The sequence below is a fragment of the Notolepis coatsorum genome (assembly GCF_963971535.1).
Source record: "Notolepis coatsorum genome assembly, chromosome: 4".
NCBI lineage: Eukaryota > Metazoa > Chordata > Actinopteri > Aulopiformes > Paralepididae > Notolepis > Notolepis coatsorum.
In genome coordinates, this window is record NC_140168.1 from 4,605,324 (window position 1) to 4,617,367 (window position 12,044).

Sequence of the window (12,044 nt, forward strand, 5' to 3'; positions counted from 1 at the left end):
TAAAAAAGTTAAAATATTTTTTTTTGCTACCGATTTCAGATGTGCGCGGGAGCGTTTTGCCATGTGCGCGCGCGCACGGGCGCACCTTAGGGGGAAGGTTGCATTGGTGTGGTGGTCTAGTTCCCTCATCGACGTCCCGTCATCCAAATAATTTAAACGTTTTGGTGATGATCGGGCTTTCTCACAAGCTGCACCCCGGCGCTGGAACACCCCCCCCCCCCCCCCCCCCCTCAGACCATCAGAGAGACTCTCCCTCACTCTCCTCCACCTTCATCATGACTCTGGAACCCCCCCCCCCCCCCCCCCTCAGACCATCAGAGACTCTCCCTCACTCTCCTCCACCTTCATCATGACTCTGGAACACCCCCCCCCCCCCCCCCTCAGACCATCAGAGACTCTCCCTCACTCTCCTCCACCTTCATCATGACTCTGGAACACCCCCCCCCCCCCCCCCCCTCAGACCATCAGAGAGACTCTCCCTCACTCTCCTCCACCTTCATCATGACTCTGGAACACCCCCCCCCCCCCCTCAGACCATCAGAGAGACTCTCCCTCACTCTCCTCCACCTTCATCATGACTCTGGAACACCCCCCCCCCCCCCCCCCCCTCAGACCATCAGAGAGACTCTCCTTCACTCTCCTCCACCTTCATCATGACTCTGGAACACCCTCCCCCCTCAGACCATCAGAGAGACTCTCCCTCACTCTCCAGTCTCCACCTTCAAATCCAGACTCAAAACCTACCTGCTCTCCCGAGCATTCAACCTTCCTACCCATAACCACCCTGCTCCAACCTACCATCTCCTTTTCCCCTGCCCTACGTTCTCTCCTCTCCTGCCCCCCCCCCCCCCCCTCGGTCTCCCTTACTCTCGTCCCGACTGTCTCCTGTGTTTGTCGTCCGTCACTCGTGGTGTTATGTTCTTGTGTATTCATATTGTTTCCTGTTTCCCTGTGGTTGTATGTTTCTTTGTTTCTTGCCTATTGTCAGCGACTTTGGGTCCTTGAAAAGCGCTATACAAAATAAATGAATTATTATTATTATTATTATTAGTACAGTGGTTCTTCGAACAAGGAGCCCCATATGTATACGTAACAGGCCATGGACCTCCATTTCATAATATCGTGTACCAGGGGCCCCCGTCTGTGAAGATATTTTGTATATGATTTAGTTGAGAATTCCATGTTCTATTATTATTAGGGGTGTAACGACGCATCGATCCTAATGTGACGATTCAACTGCATCGATTTGTTAGTAGGCGCCGAGGTGAGTGGCAGCCTTTCATAGCAGCTCCCACCCCCCTATACTTCTTATCCCGTTTTACTACTTTTTACTTATTTCTTTTTGTGATTCTACTTACATTAATAGGTGTCTAAGTGACTGTGCGTTGCTTTACACCAAGTTAAGGAAATTGTTAACAACTTCTGTGAAGTTAGCCGAGTTAGGCAAGTTCGGTCGAGCACAGCTGAACAATGGACAACAACGACAACAACAACAACAACAACAACAACAACGGCGGGCGGGTGTACTCTCGGGAGACTCTCCTCTGCTTTCGAGGCAGAGTTGTAGCGCCACCGAGGAATCTACCAGCCGACATAAGGATACGCAGACGGAGGGCGGCTAGGTGGTGTAGTGGGCAAGGCACTCGCCACCAGTGTGGAGACGCTAGGATTCGCGTGTTCGAATCCAGCTCTCCACATTGTTTTCAGTTTAGCTGGTCGTCCGCAGTAATACACATTGGCCGTATTACGGGGAGGGAAAACTGAAGGGTGGGGATCGAACGTTGTGAACAAGCGACTCCTACAAGTCGGTTGGTGCGCCTGCGCAGTAGAATCAGGAAGTGTCGGGGGCAGCGTGAGCCTCCCACGCGTTACTCCTCGACACTGAGAGATCGAGCTGCGCAGGTGAAAAGATGCGACTGCTGTTACCTCAAGTACCGGAGGGGACTTGTGCTATGTATGACTTAGTCCACATTGCAGCCGGCTTGTGGGAGGCAAGAAACAGCGTTCGTGACAGGGGAGGGTTGAATTGGATGATACGAAATTGGGATGGGAGAAAATATAGAAAAATGGGAGAAAAAGTGGATCAAAAAAAAAAAGGATACGCAGACGGGGGAATCGAGAGGATAGCAGGAGATTCAAGCCTTACCTGCCCTCTGTCGTTATGGGGAACGTGCGATCGCTGGCCAACAAGACGGACGAGCTCTCAGCCCTGATGAACAGCCAGCGTGAGTACAAGGAGGCAAGCCTACTGTGCTTCACCGAATCCTGGCTGAACGATAACATCCCGGACAGTGTAATCGCGTGGTGCGCGCCGACCGGAGTAAACAGAGCGGCAAGCGGAGAGGCGGAGGGCTTGTTGTCTTTGTTAACTCCAAATGGTGCCACCCTGGGCACATCACCATTAAGGAACGCATCTGTTCCCCCGACATTGAACTATTGGCACTGAGTCTGCGGCCATACTATTTACCGCGAGAAATAACACACGTTCTGGCTCTGACTGTTTACATCCCTCCCAGCGCGGCGGCGGCGCAGGCGAGTGACGTCATACACTCCACTGTCACGGCGCTTCAGACAAAACACCCGGATGCATTTATTTTGATCAATGGGGACTTCAACCATGTCACCTGTAAGACCAGGGGAGACAAAACACTGGACCTCCTGTATGCTAACGTGAAGGAGGCTTTCAGTGCGACTTCCCTGCCCCCCCCTTGGCCAGTCAGACCACAACCTAGTGAGGCTTGTATCTACATACAGGCCTCTCATTAAGGCCATGGTTAGACTAGTGTATTTGTGGCGTTTTTTTATACGTTTTTGAATACGTTTCATGTCCCTATTACACAGAAATGTGTTTTTTGGCGTTTTTTTGTGGATACGGCTGAAACGCAAAATTGTGTTTGAGTTTGAGAAACGCTAAAAAACGCGCAGACAACAGCGTGTAGTCTGCATGAGCCGTTGTTGCGAAAACGCCCATGCGCAGTAGATACCATCTGCGTGCCCTTCCGGTGACAGAGAGCTGTCCCAAACCAAATAGCTGCAGCTACTATGTGTTGTCAAGTTATTGTTATAAGGACCCCAGTCCAAGCTACAACAGTCTGCATTCCCTTAACAATTGTTTGTATTGAGCCGTATTGTATTGTACCCATATGCAATATGTTAAATAAAGTTTACATCCATTCATTCTGCTAGCATTACCGATTGGCACTGCCACTGGATAACATGAGCTAGTGTTAGCTATCAAACCCTGTTAGCTCAAAGCTCCTCTTTCAACTTAACAAGCATTAAACAAAATGGCCCAGTCATCTATTCACCTTTGTTTAATACACACAGCGTTGTCTCTAATGTTATCTAACCACTGATAGCTCCCGATATCATCAGTTTGGTGCTGGCTAAGTAGCGTGAGCTAACGTTAGCTTCTAGCCACAATGCTATACTGTTATAATGGCAAATTCCATTGACGTTAGCATGCAGCTAACAATGCTACCGATCGTTTTTTAGACTAAACTATCCGCTCTTGGTGGTCACTTGTGTTGATGTTAGTTTTGTTTCATCAACAAATGACAGGCAGAACACACAGTGAATGTATCTGTTTTGTTTATTGCACTTTTATTAGGCTTTGCTGAAAAAGAATTGCTGCATTGAGTAAATAGGCAAGATGGTGGCGCGGCATAGGCGCCTGCCTTATTGACATTTTCTTTGCTGGAGCTTCCAGGTAGTGTATTGGCACATTCAAGTTCTGATTGGTTGAAATTGCCTTCATGTTTGCCACCTACTGCCACCTACTGCTTTGGCAGTGTACTACATCAGTGTGCTCGGGTGACAAAAACGAAAAAAAAACGAAAGTGTGACTCGAGGCGCACGACGTCGCGGCGAAACGCATATGACAATGATACGAAAATGAAACGAAAGGTGTAACCGCACCCTAAGAGACAGCCACCGAGCACCATGTCTGTCCCACAGTGGTCTGACGACGTCGAGGAGGAGCTACAGGAGTGTTTCAGGTCGACAGACTGGGACATGTTTGAGAGGGTTGATGGAGATGACATTGATGGACTATCCCACTGCATCACAGACTACATCAGGTTCTGTGAGGAGAGCATCGTACCCACAAAGAAGGTACGCTGCTTTTCAAACAATAAACCCTGGATTAGCAAGGACATTAAACACCTGCTAAACAGGAAAAATAGGGCCTTCATGGCAGGGGACACTGAGCAGGCCAGGGCTGTCCAAAGGGAGCTCAAAAAAGAGCTAAGGGCAGCCAAGGGCAGCCAAGGACAGGCTGGAGGGCAGACTACAGGCCAACAACACCAGGGAGGTGTGGGCGGGGGTCCGGAAGATTACTGGGTTCAAACAGCAGGGCACAGCTGTTGAGGGCCCCCAAGAGCGTGCAGACGAGTTCAACACGTTCTTCAACCGATTCGACCAGAGTGGCCTCCCCACACCCCTCCCCCCATTGACACCAGCACCAGTTCACACCTACCAAGCACCCCCCCATACTAGGGCTGGGCAATATGACGATATTATATAAATATCGGGTACAGTTCATTAACGATACACTTTTTTAACGTATCGTGGATATCGTGATGTTTTGCCCTCGCGTTAGAGGATTGTGTCGCATCAATCTGGTCCACACGTTCAAAGTTTCAAACTTTGAAAAAAGTTTCAGTCAAGCGACCTGCACAACCCCGCCCCCACACACGCTACTGCATCAAAGTTACTTATGATTAACAAAGGCATTCGTTTTGTGGCATTAACGTTATAGTTACACGTTCAATAACATCAGCGTATTTACCCGACCATAGCTAGCATTGTTTTTGTTGGTCATTCATAGCTCAGTTCCTTCCTTTGCTCAGAGCACATACTGAATTGTACCCATTCTGCATTCTGTTAATAAAGTTTTCAATCAGACAAATGTATATAAAAGCTTTTATTATAACATTCGTTGCAGTAAAATCATTATGCCTCGTTTAGTACTCCTGCGGAGCGCTGGTAGCCTACTCGTTATTAGCTCCGGTAGGTTGGTTGTGCTTCTGTCGTGTAGATCAATGGCGGACTTGCCGGAAGTTAAAGACGAATACGTGCTTGCCGATTGGTGCTAAGAACAGCAGGGCGGTGCAAGCGGTGTGACGTAATTGGCAGAATCGACTGTCAATAAAAATTATTCTGTTGCTGTCTGAATGAATTAATGAATGAAAACTTTAACAGATTGCTGAATGGGTACAATACAGTACAGGCTGTACAGCTCAATACAACAACAGTGGACTGGAGGATGAAGACCAGAAAAAGACTTTCGGCTTTTTTACATAAGGGTCCTCCATTTTCAATTCATCAAAACATTTAGAGACATACAAATATACAGTAGTTTCATAAAAATGCTAAAATGCTATTGATTGATTGATTGATTGATTGATTGAAAACTTTATTAACAGATTGCAGAATGGGTACAGTACAGCTCAATACATACAATGCAGACCAGAGAAAGACTTTCGTCTTGTTTACATCAGGGTCCCCCATTTTCAATTAATCATATTTCATATCTAAATCATATAATATCTCATTGCTAAATATATGCAATATATAATCTAATAATCCAATAATCTAAATCTAATATATAATATAAAAATGCTAAATGCATGGGTATTTTGTCTTTAATGTTAGCTTGCAAACTCAAATACTGTCTTGGTAAGCCTCATAATGAATTGTTTGGGGGAAAAAAGAAAAACATCGTGATGTGTATCGTGATATCATATTTAGGCCATATCGCCCAGCCCTACCCCATACCCATCAGCACCCCACCCCCAACAGCAGCAGACTGCCCACCACCCCCAACCCTGACCATCACTAACGGTCAGGTCAGGAGGCAGCTCTCCAGGATTAGTGTGAATAAGGCCAGAGGACCGGACAACACCAATCCCAGGGTGCTCAAAACATGTGCGGAGCAGCTGGCAGCACCGCTCCAACATCTTTTCAACCTCTCCCTGAGGCTGGAGAGGGTGCCCCAGCTCTGGAAGACCTCCTGCATTGTCCCGGTGCCCAAGAAGGGACGACCCAGCACCCTCATCAACGACTACAGGCCAGTCGCTCTGATGTCACACGTCATGAAGACGTTTGAGAGACTGGTCCTGCAACACCTCACGCCCCTGGTGTGACTCCCTCGACCCCCTGCAGTTTGCATACCACCTGCAGAAGTTCTCAGACGACTCCTCCATCGTAAGCTACATCACCGACGATGATGAGGAGGAGTACAGAGCCCTGGTGGAAAGCTTTGTGGGGTGGAGCGACAGCAACCACCTCCAACTCAACACCAGTAAGACCAAGGAGCTGGTGGTGGACTTCCGGAGGGGCAAGAAGAGGCCCCCCCCCGATTCCCATCACCATCCGAGGGGTGGAGGTGGAGGTGGTGGACTCATATAAGTTCCTTGGGGTACACCTGAACAATAAACTGGACTGGTCGGACAACACAGAGGCCCTCTACAGGAAGGGACAGAGCAGGCTGTTCTTCCTGAGGAGACTCAGGTCCTTCAACGTGTGCAATAGACTGCTGCAGTCATTTTACCAGTCTGTAGTGGCCAGCGTCCTCTTCTATGCTGTGGCATGCTGGGGAGGCTACATCAACTCAAGGGACACCAACAAGCTGGTGAGGAAGGCTAGCTCCGTGGTGGGAGTTGAGCTACCTAGACTAGAGGTGATGGCAGAGAGGGGGATGAGAAGGAAGCTGGCTGCCATCATGGAGAACCCCTACCACCCCCTCTACGACGAGCTAGTCAAGATGAGAAGCTCGTTCAGCCACAGACTCATACCCCCCCGACACTCAACTAACCGCCTCGGACAGTCCTTCATACCAGCGGCCATCAGGCTCCACAACAGGGGGCAGCGACTGCTGCCAGACATTGACCTGGGACTAATAGGAACCCAAGGACGACAATAACACTACCTTAGGCTTACTGCACCTTATGTGGATACTGTGATACTGTGAATAATGTATAGTTCAGTGGATACTGTGATACTGTGAATAATGTATATTTCAGTGGATACTATGATACTGTGAATAATGTATATTTCAGTAGATAGTAAATTATAACACTACCTTATGCATACTGCACCTTATGTGACACTGTGAATACTGCGAATATATTTTTCAGCTAGTTAGATAGTAAATTATATTGACCTATTTGTTTACACGGCTTGTGTTGTTTTTACTACCTGTACCCCCCCCCCCCCCTTCCCCCATGCTGCTATGATGCCTGAATTTCCCCAAGGGGATCAATAAAGGAATATCTTATCTTATCTTAAAATGTTAGAATCTAATTAGTTTTTTTTTTATTGTTTTTATTGACCTATAGTCCATTCATGCTGAGTGAATCAGTTCCCCCTGCAGCCACATTTGTGTATTCAACTTTTTTGGGGGGAATTAACTGATAGAAAAATGTATTGAATCGAATCGTGGTCAAATGAAGAGATTTCATGATGCATTGAATCGTTGCCTGAAGAATCTTAATCTAATTTAATCGTTGTGAGGTCGCATCGTTACACCTCTAATTATTATCATTTGAATTTCCCCCAAGGGGACCAATAAAGGAATACTTGACTTGACAGAACTTGTCTGTAGGTGTGGAGATGGCAGAGAGAGTGAAAGCTGAATAGTTACACATTATGTATTCTTTCACTGTGCTTCTATAGTGAATCTAGGGAACCCACTCTTTGAGAACCACTGGCCCGGTCCACACACTAGATATATATTTATCTAGCAGTGTATATATATAAAATATATACACACACTAGATATTGTAATAAAAGCACACTTTCTACTATTACCCTGCCCATACCTGTACCTCCCGCCCCCCATGTGGCTATGACGCCTGAATTTCCCCCGAGGGGATCAATAAAGTAATAATCTTATTTTAAACAAATACTCTTATTGCATACCTGGACCACACCTCTTGCAACACTGGCCTTTGTTCTCGTACTGAGTCAGCGGATCACAAGAGAGCGCCACCGCACCGAGCCGCGCCTGTCGACACAGCAGACAATTCAAGTCATTTACATTTCATCATTTAGCTGAGCGCTTTTATCCAAACAAAGCGACTTACAGGTTCTTCTGTATGACAAGTCAGCAAAAAGCTGAGTAACAATGTCATCAAACAGTGTTGAAACTTGGGTGCTGCAGTGTTGAGCTCATAGTAGTACTTAGTAGTCATATTAGTATAGTAGGTACAGTGTTGAGCGCATAGTAGTAGTAGAGACATATTAGTATAGTAGGTACTAACTAGGTAGTCCCTTTCGTGACTGTGATGTGCCAACAGGGTTGGACGAGTGAAACCCATATGTTGCCAACAATACTAATAATATGATTTAACATAAACCTCAACAACAAACCCCTAGGCGGACATGGTTTGATTGAAAATTTTATTAACAGATTGCAGAATGGGTACAGTACAGTACAGCTCAATACATACAATTGTTAAGGGGATGCAGACCAGAGAAAGACTTTCGTCTTGTTTACATCAGGGTCCCCCATTTTCAATTCATCGTAACATATATGACATACAGATAGACATTACTGCTACATCTATACATTTATGACATACCAGATTTGCAAATACAGTACTGTTTGTGATACAAAAAGAGTCCAGAAAAGAGAGTATATACATTTGACATAGAAACTGTACATTGGAGGAGGTTGGGTGGGTAGGAGGGGTTGGGGGGGGGGGGGGGGGGGGGGACACTGTACAAGCAAAACTGTACATTGTAATATTGAAAACCATACTAGGTAATTTACTGTACATTGGAGAGGGTTGGGTTAAATTGGTTTTGACATTAAAAGTAAAAATGTTGCTCTACTGGATGAATGAAATTGAATTGAAAATGGGGGGCCCTGATGTAAACAAGACGAAAGTCTTTCTCTGGTCTGCATCCCCTTAACAATTGTATGTATTGAGCTGTACTGTACCCATTCTGCAATCTGTTAATACACTTTTCAATCAATCAATCAATGGGTGGCGGCCATCTTGGAGATGGCGCTAGCAGGTCATTTGAATTTGGCCCTCGAGGGCCAAATTCGGATTTTTGGGAGGGACACGGGGGCTAAATCTTTTATAAAAAGGTCCATAGAAGTCAAATCAATCATCAAAACATCTTAGCCAGAGAATGGTCACGGAATTGAGGTGCTTGACCCAACTAATACTAATATATGATTTAACATAAACCTCACCATATAGGCGGACATGGCGGAAAGTACTAAGGTCCGAGAGTTTATTCCTTCACTTTGTGGCAGGTTTAAACCTTTTACACGTTGTGTGCTAGAGTTGTCTTCACATATAGGATCAACAATACCGTATTAGTTATTAAATATAACAACAGGTAGACCCGCACCGCACACCAAAACGGACTTGTATCATTATGATGAGCAGCGATTCGAGCAAGGCTCAATTAACGTCACTGCAAACAAATAAAAGCCCTTTAATAATTGGTACACAGTTGACTCTATAATAACCCATAAACAGAATATTTGAAAATAAAAACAATTCTCATCGACTGTCGCATGTTGAATGAATGAATGAATGAAAACTTTATTTAACAGATTGCAGAATGGGTACAATACAGTACGGCTCAATACATACAATTGTTAAGGGGATGCAGACCTGAGAAAGACGTTTGTCTTGTTTCCATCAGGGTCCCCCATTTTCAATTCATATAGACATTTATGACATACACAACATACATGACATTTATGGCATAGGGACATATAGGTATTTAGTACTGATACATTTGTGACATAGGCGGTATTCAAATATACAGTACTGTTACCCCTAGATCCTGACAGAGTATATACATATGATGGGGAGGGGACTGTACATTAGGAGGGGGTGGGTGGGTGGGAGGGAAATATACATACGGCGGGGAGGGAATATATACATGCGGTGGGGAGGAGACTGTCTATTAGGAGGTGGTGGGGGTTTTGGGCATTTATGGTGGCCAGTTTCGAATTGCAGCCTCCCGTAGGTGCTCTTTAAGGGCGGTTTTGAATGTGGGCAGGGATTCACATTCCTTTACAGCTTTGGGTAGGGCGTTCCACATTGTTGTGGCATAATTGCGAAACGTGTTTAGTCCCTTGTTTGAGCCGAATCTGGGTTTAACATGATTTGTTGAGCTTCCTCTGGTGTAGTGGTTGTGGTATTCACTGACCTTTGGGAAGTATTTTGACATGTACATGGGCACCCCGGTCGTATAGTGTATCTTGTAGACCAGGCCCATTGCAAGTTGCTGTACTCTGTCGTCTACTCTAAGCCATCCTAGGTTGGCAAAGTGGGCAGGGGTGAGGTGGGTTCTGGGGTTCAGGTCAAGTAGTAGTCTGACCAGTTTGTTTTGTGATGTTTGTAATTTTGTTTTAAGCGCCTTTGAGGTGCTTTGGTACCATGAGGTGCACGCATAGTCATAGTACCCTTGAATGAGTGCTCCTGCCAGAGTCTTCAGGGTATTCTTGTTTACCAGAGAGGAGATCCGGTACAAGAATCTAGTTCGTTGGTTGACTTTTTTTATTACATTGGATGCCATTTTGTCACAGGAAAGATTTGCCTCTAGGATGGAACCCAGGTAGGTAATTTCATCTTTCCTTGTGACAATATTGTCACCCACTGTAACTGAGAATCCGTCGGTCTTGCTGAGTTTGTTATTTGAACCGAAGAGAATGGACTCTGTTTTGCCCATGTGTAATGATAGTTTGTTATCAGCGAGCCATATGCAGATTCTGCCTAGTTCCGAGCTGAGGGTTTTTTCAACCTGCAATTTGTTCTCGTCAGAGACCAGCAGGGCTGAGTCGTCCGCAAACAGGAACAAGTTGCAGTCACTGAGACTTTTAATTCTGCCGATCGAAACTGAAAGTAAACCTGGAAAGAAAAAAGGTCCCATTGTCATGATGAAAACGTAGACAATGTTAGTATTATTATTATTAAATGAACAGAAAGTATGAGATGTTGACAGTCAACACGTTGTAAGTAACTGACTTCACAGAAGTAATAATAGCAATGCGGTCCCCGGTGTTGCACCCCACAGTGGAATGCTATTATTGATCTACTTACCAAAAGTCCAAGTAGTACTATTAGACACATTTCGGTGAATTAGATGTGTATGTATCCCAGAGCAGAACTTCGACACTCCGTCTGGAAGCTGCTGTAAGTACAGTAGTAGAACTGTGCTCTGTAGCCTGTTGTGTTGACTGTATAATAAACAAAAGAGGGAGCCGTGCGCAAGACGTACCAGGGGGAAGGGGGGGGCGTGAATATTTCCCCTAACGGGAATGCACTTCCGCGTTCGGTTTGCGTGATCTGATTGGCCACTGACGTTCTGGTCATGCGACATGTGCGCCAATCGCGTGATGCCTGTTTCTGCGCCTATTTCCGGGTCGAACAGCCTGCAAACTACCTAACGCCTAGTTTATCACTGGTTAAGCTTATAGGCGACTCTTTCGCAGTTGGTTAAGGTTAGAGTTTGGAATCAGGGCTGGTGTTCTATCGCCCTGCTCTAAGACAAACTCTAACCTTAACCAACTTCGAAAGAGTCGCCTAAGCTTAACCAGTGTAGAAACAGGCGTCATACGATTGGCGCACATGTCACATGACCAGAAACGTCAGTGGCCAATCAGATCGGGCAAACCGAACGCGGAAGTGCAACCCTGTTAGGGAAAATATTCACGCAGTGCGGCGTGGGCTGCAGAAATGGAGCTCAACCAATCAGAGAGGGGGCTGCAGAAATGGAGCTCAACCAATCAGAGAGGGGTCTGCAGAACTAGAGCTACTATTTGTATAGACGCTGCGGGGCGTGTGTGTAGAGTAGTCTGGTGGGTGGGTGGGCGTGGGGGTTGGGTTGGGGTGGGGTGGGTTCGATGGGGAATTCCTAGCCCCTAGGTGACCATTTCCCGTAAACCCTGTTGTACTGAAACTAGTTGACCAACAGAGAAACTCAGAAGGAGCTTCTATCCCCATCTAAATTCACTGCACACACATCCACATACACTCACTCACTTTAAACATTCACCATAACATTCACTT

At 46.1% G+C, this 12,044-nt stretch overlaps 1 protein-coding gene across 3 annotated transcripts in view; it reads right to left on the minus strand.

The window, feature by feature from the left end:
- The window catches only part of cd40 (CD40 molecule, TNF receptor superfamily member 5), a 58,451-nt gene extending 47,242 nt beyond the window's left edge, over positions 1 to 11,209 (minus strand). For all 3 annotated transcript variants that reach the window (XM_084313405.1, XM_084313404.1, XM_084313403.1), the window contains exons 1-2: positions 11,076 to 11,209; positions 7,924 to 8,008 (exon numbers count right to left, since the gene is read on the minus strand). In XM_084313405.1, coding sequence (XP_084169531.1) covers positions 7,924 to 8,008; positions 11,076 to 11,105 — 115 coding nt within the window. In that variant the 5' untranslated portion in view covers positions 11,106 to 11,209. The remainder of the gene's footprint in view (positions 1 to 7,923; positions 8,009 to 11,075) is intronic.
- Positions 11,210 to 12,044: the final 835 nt, after the last annotated feature.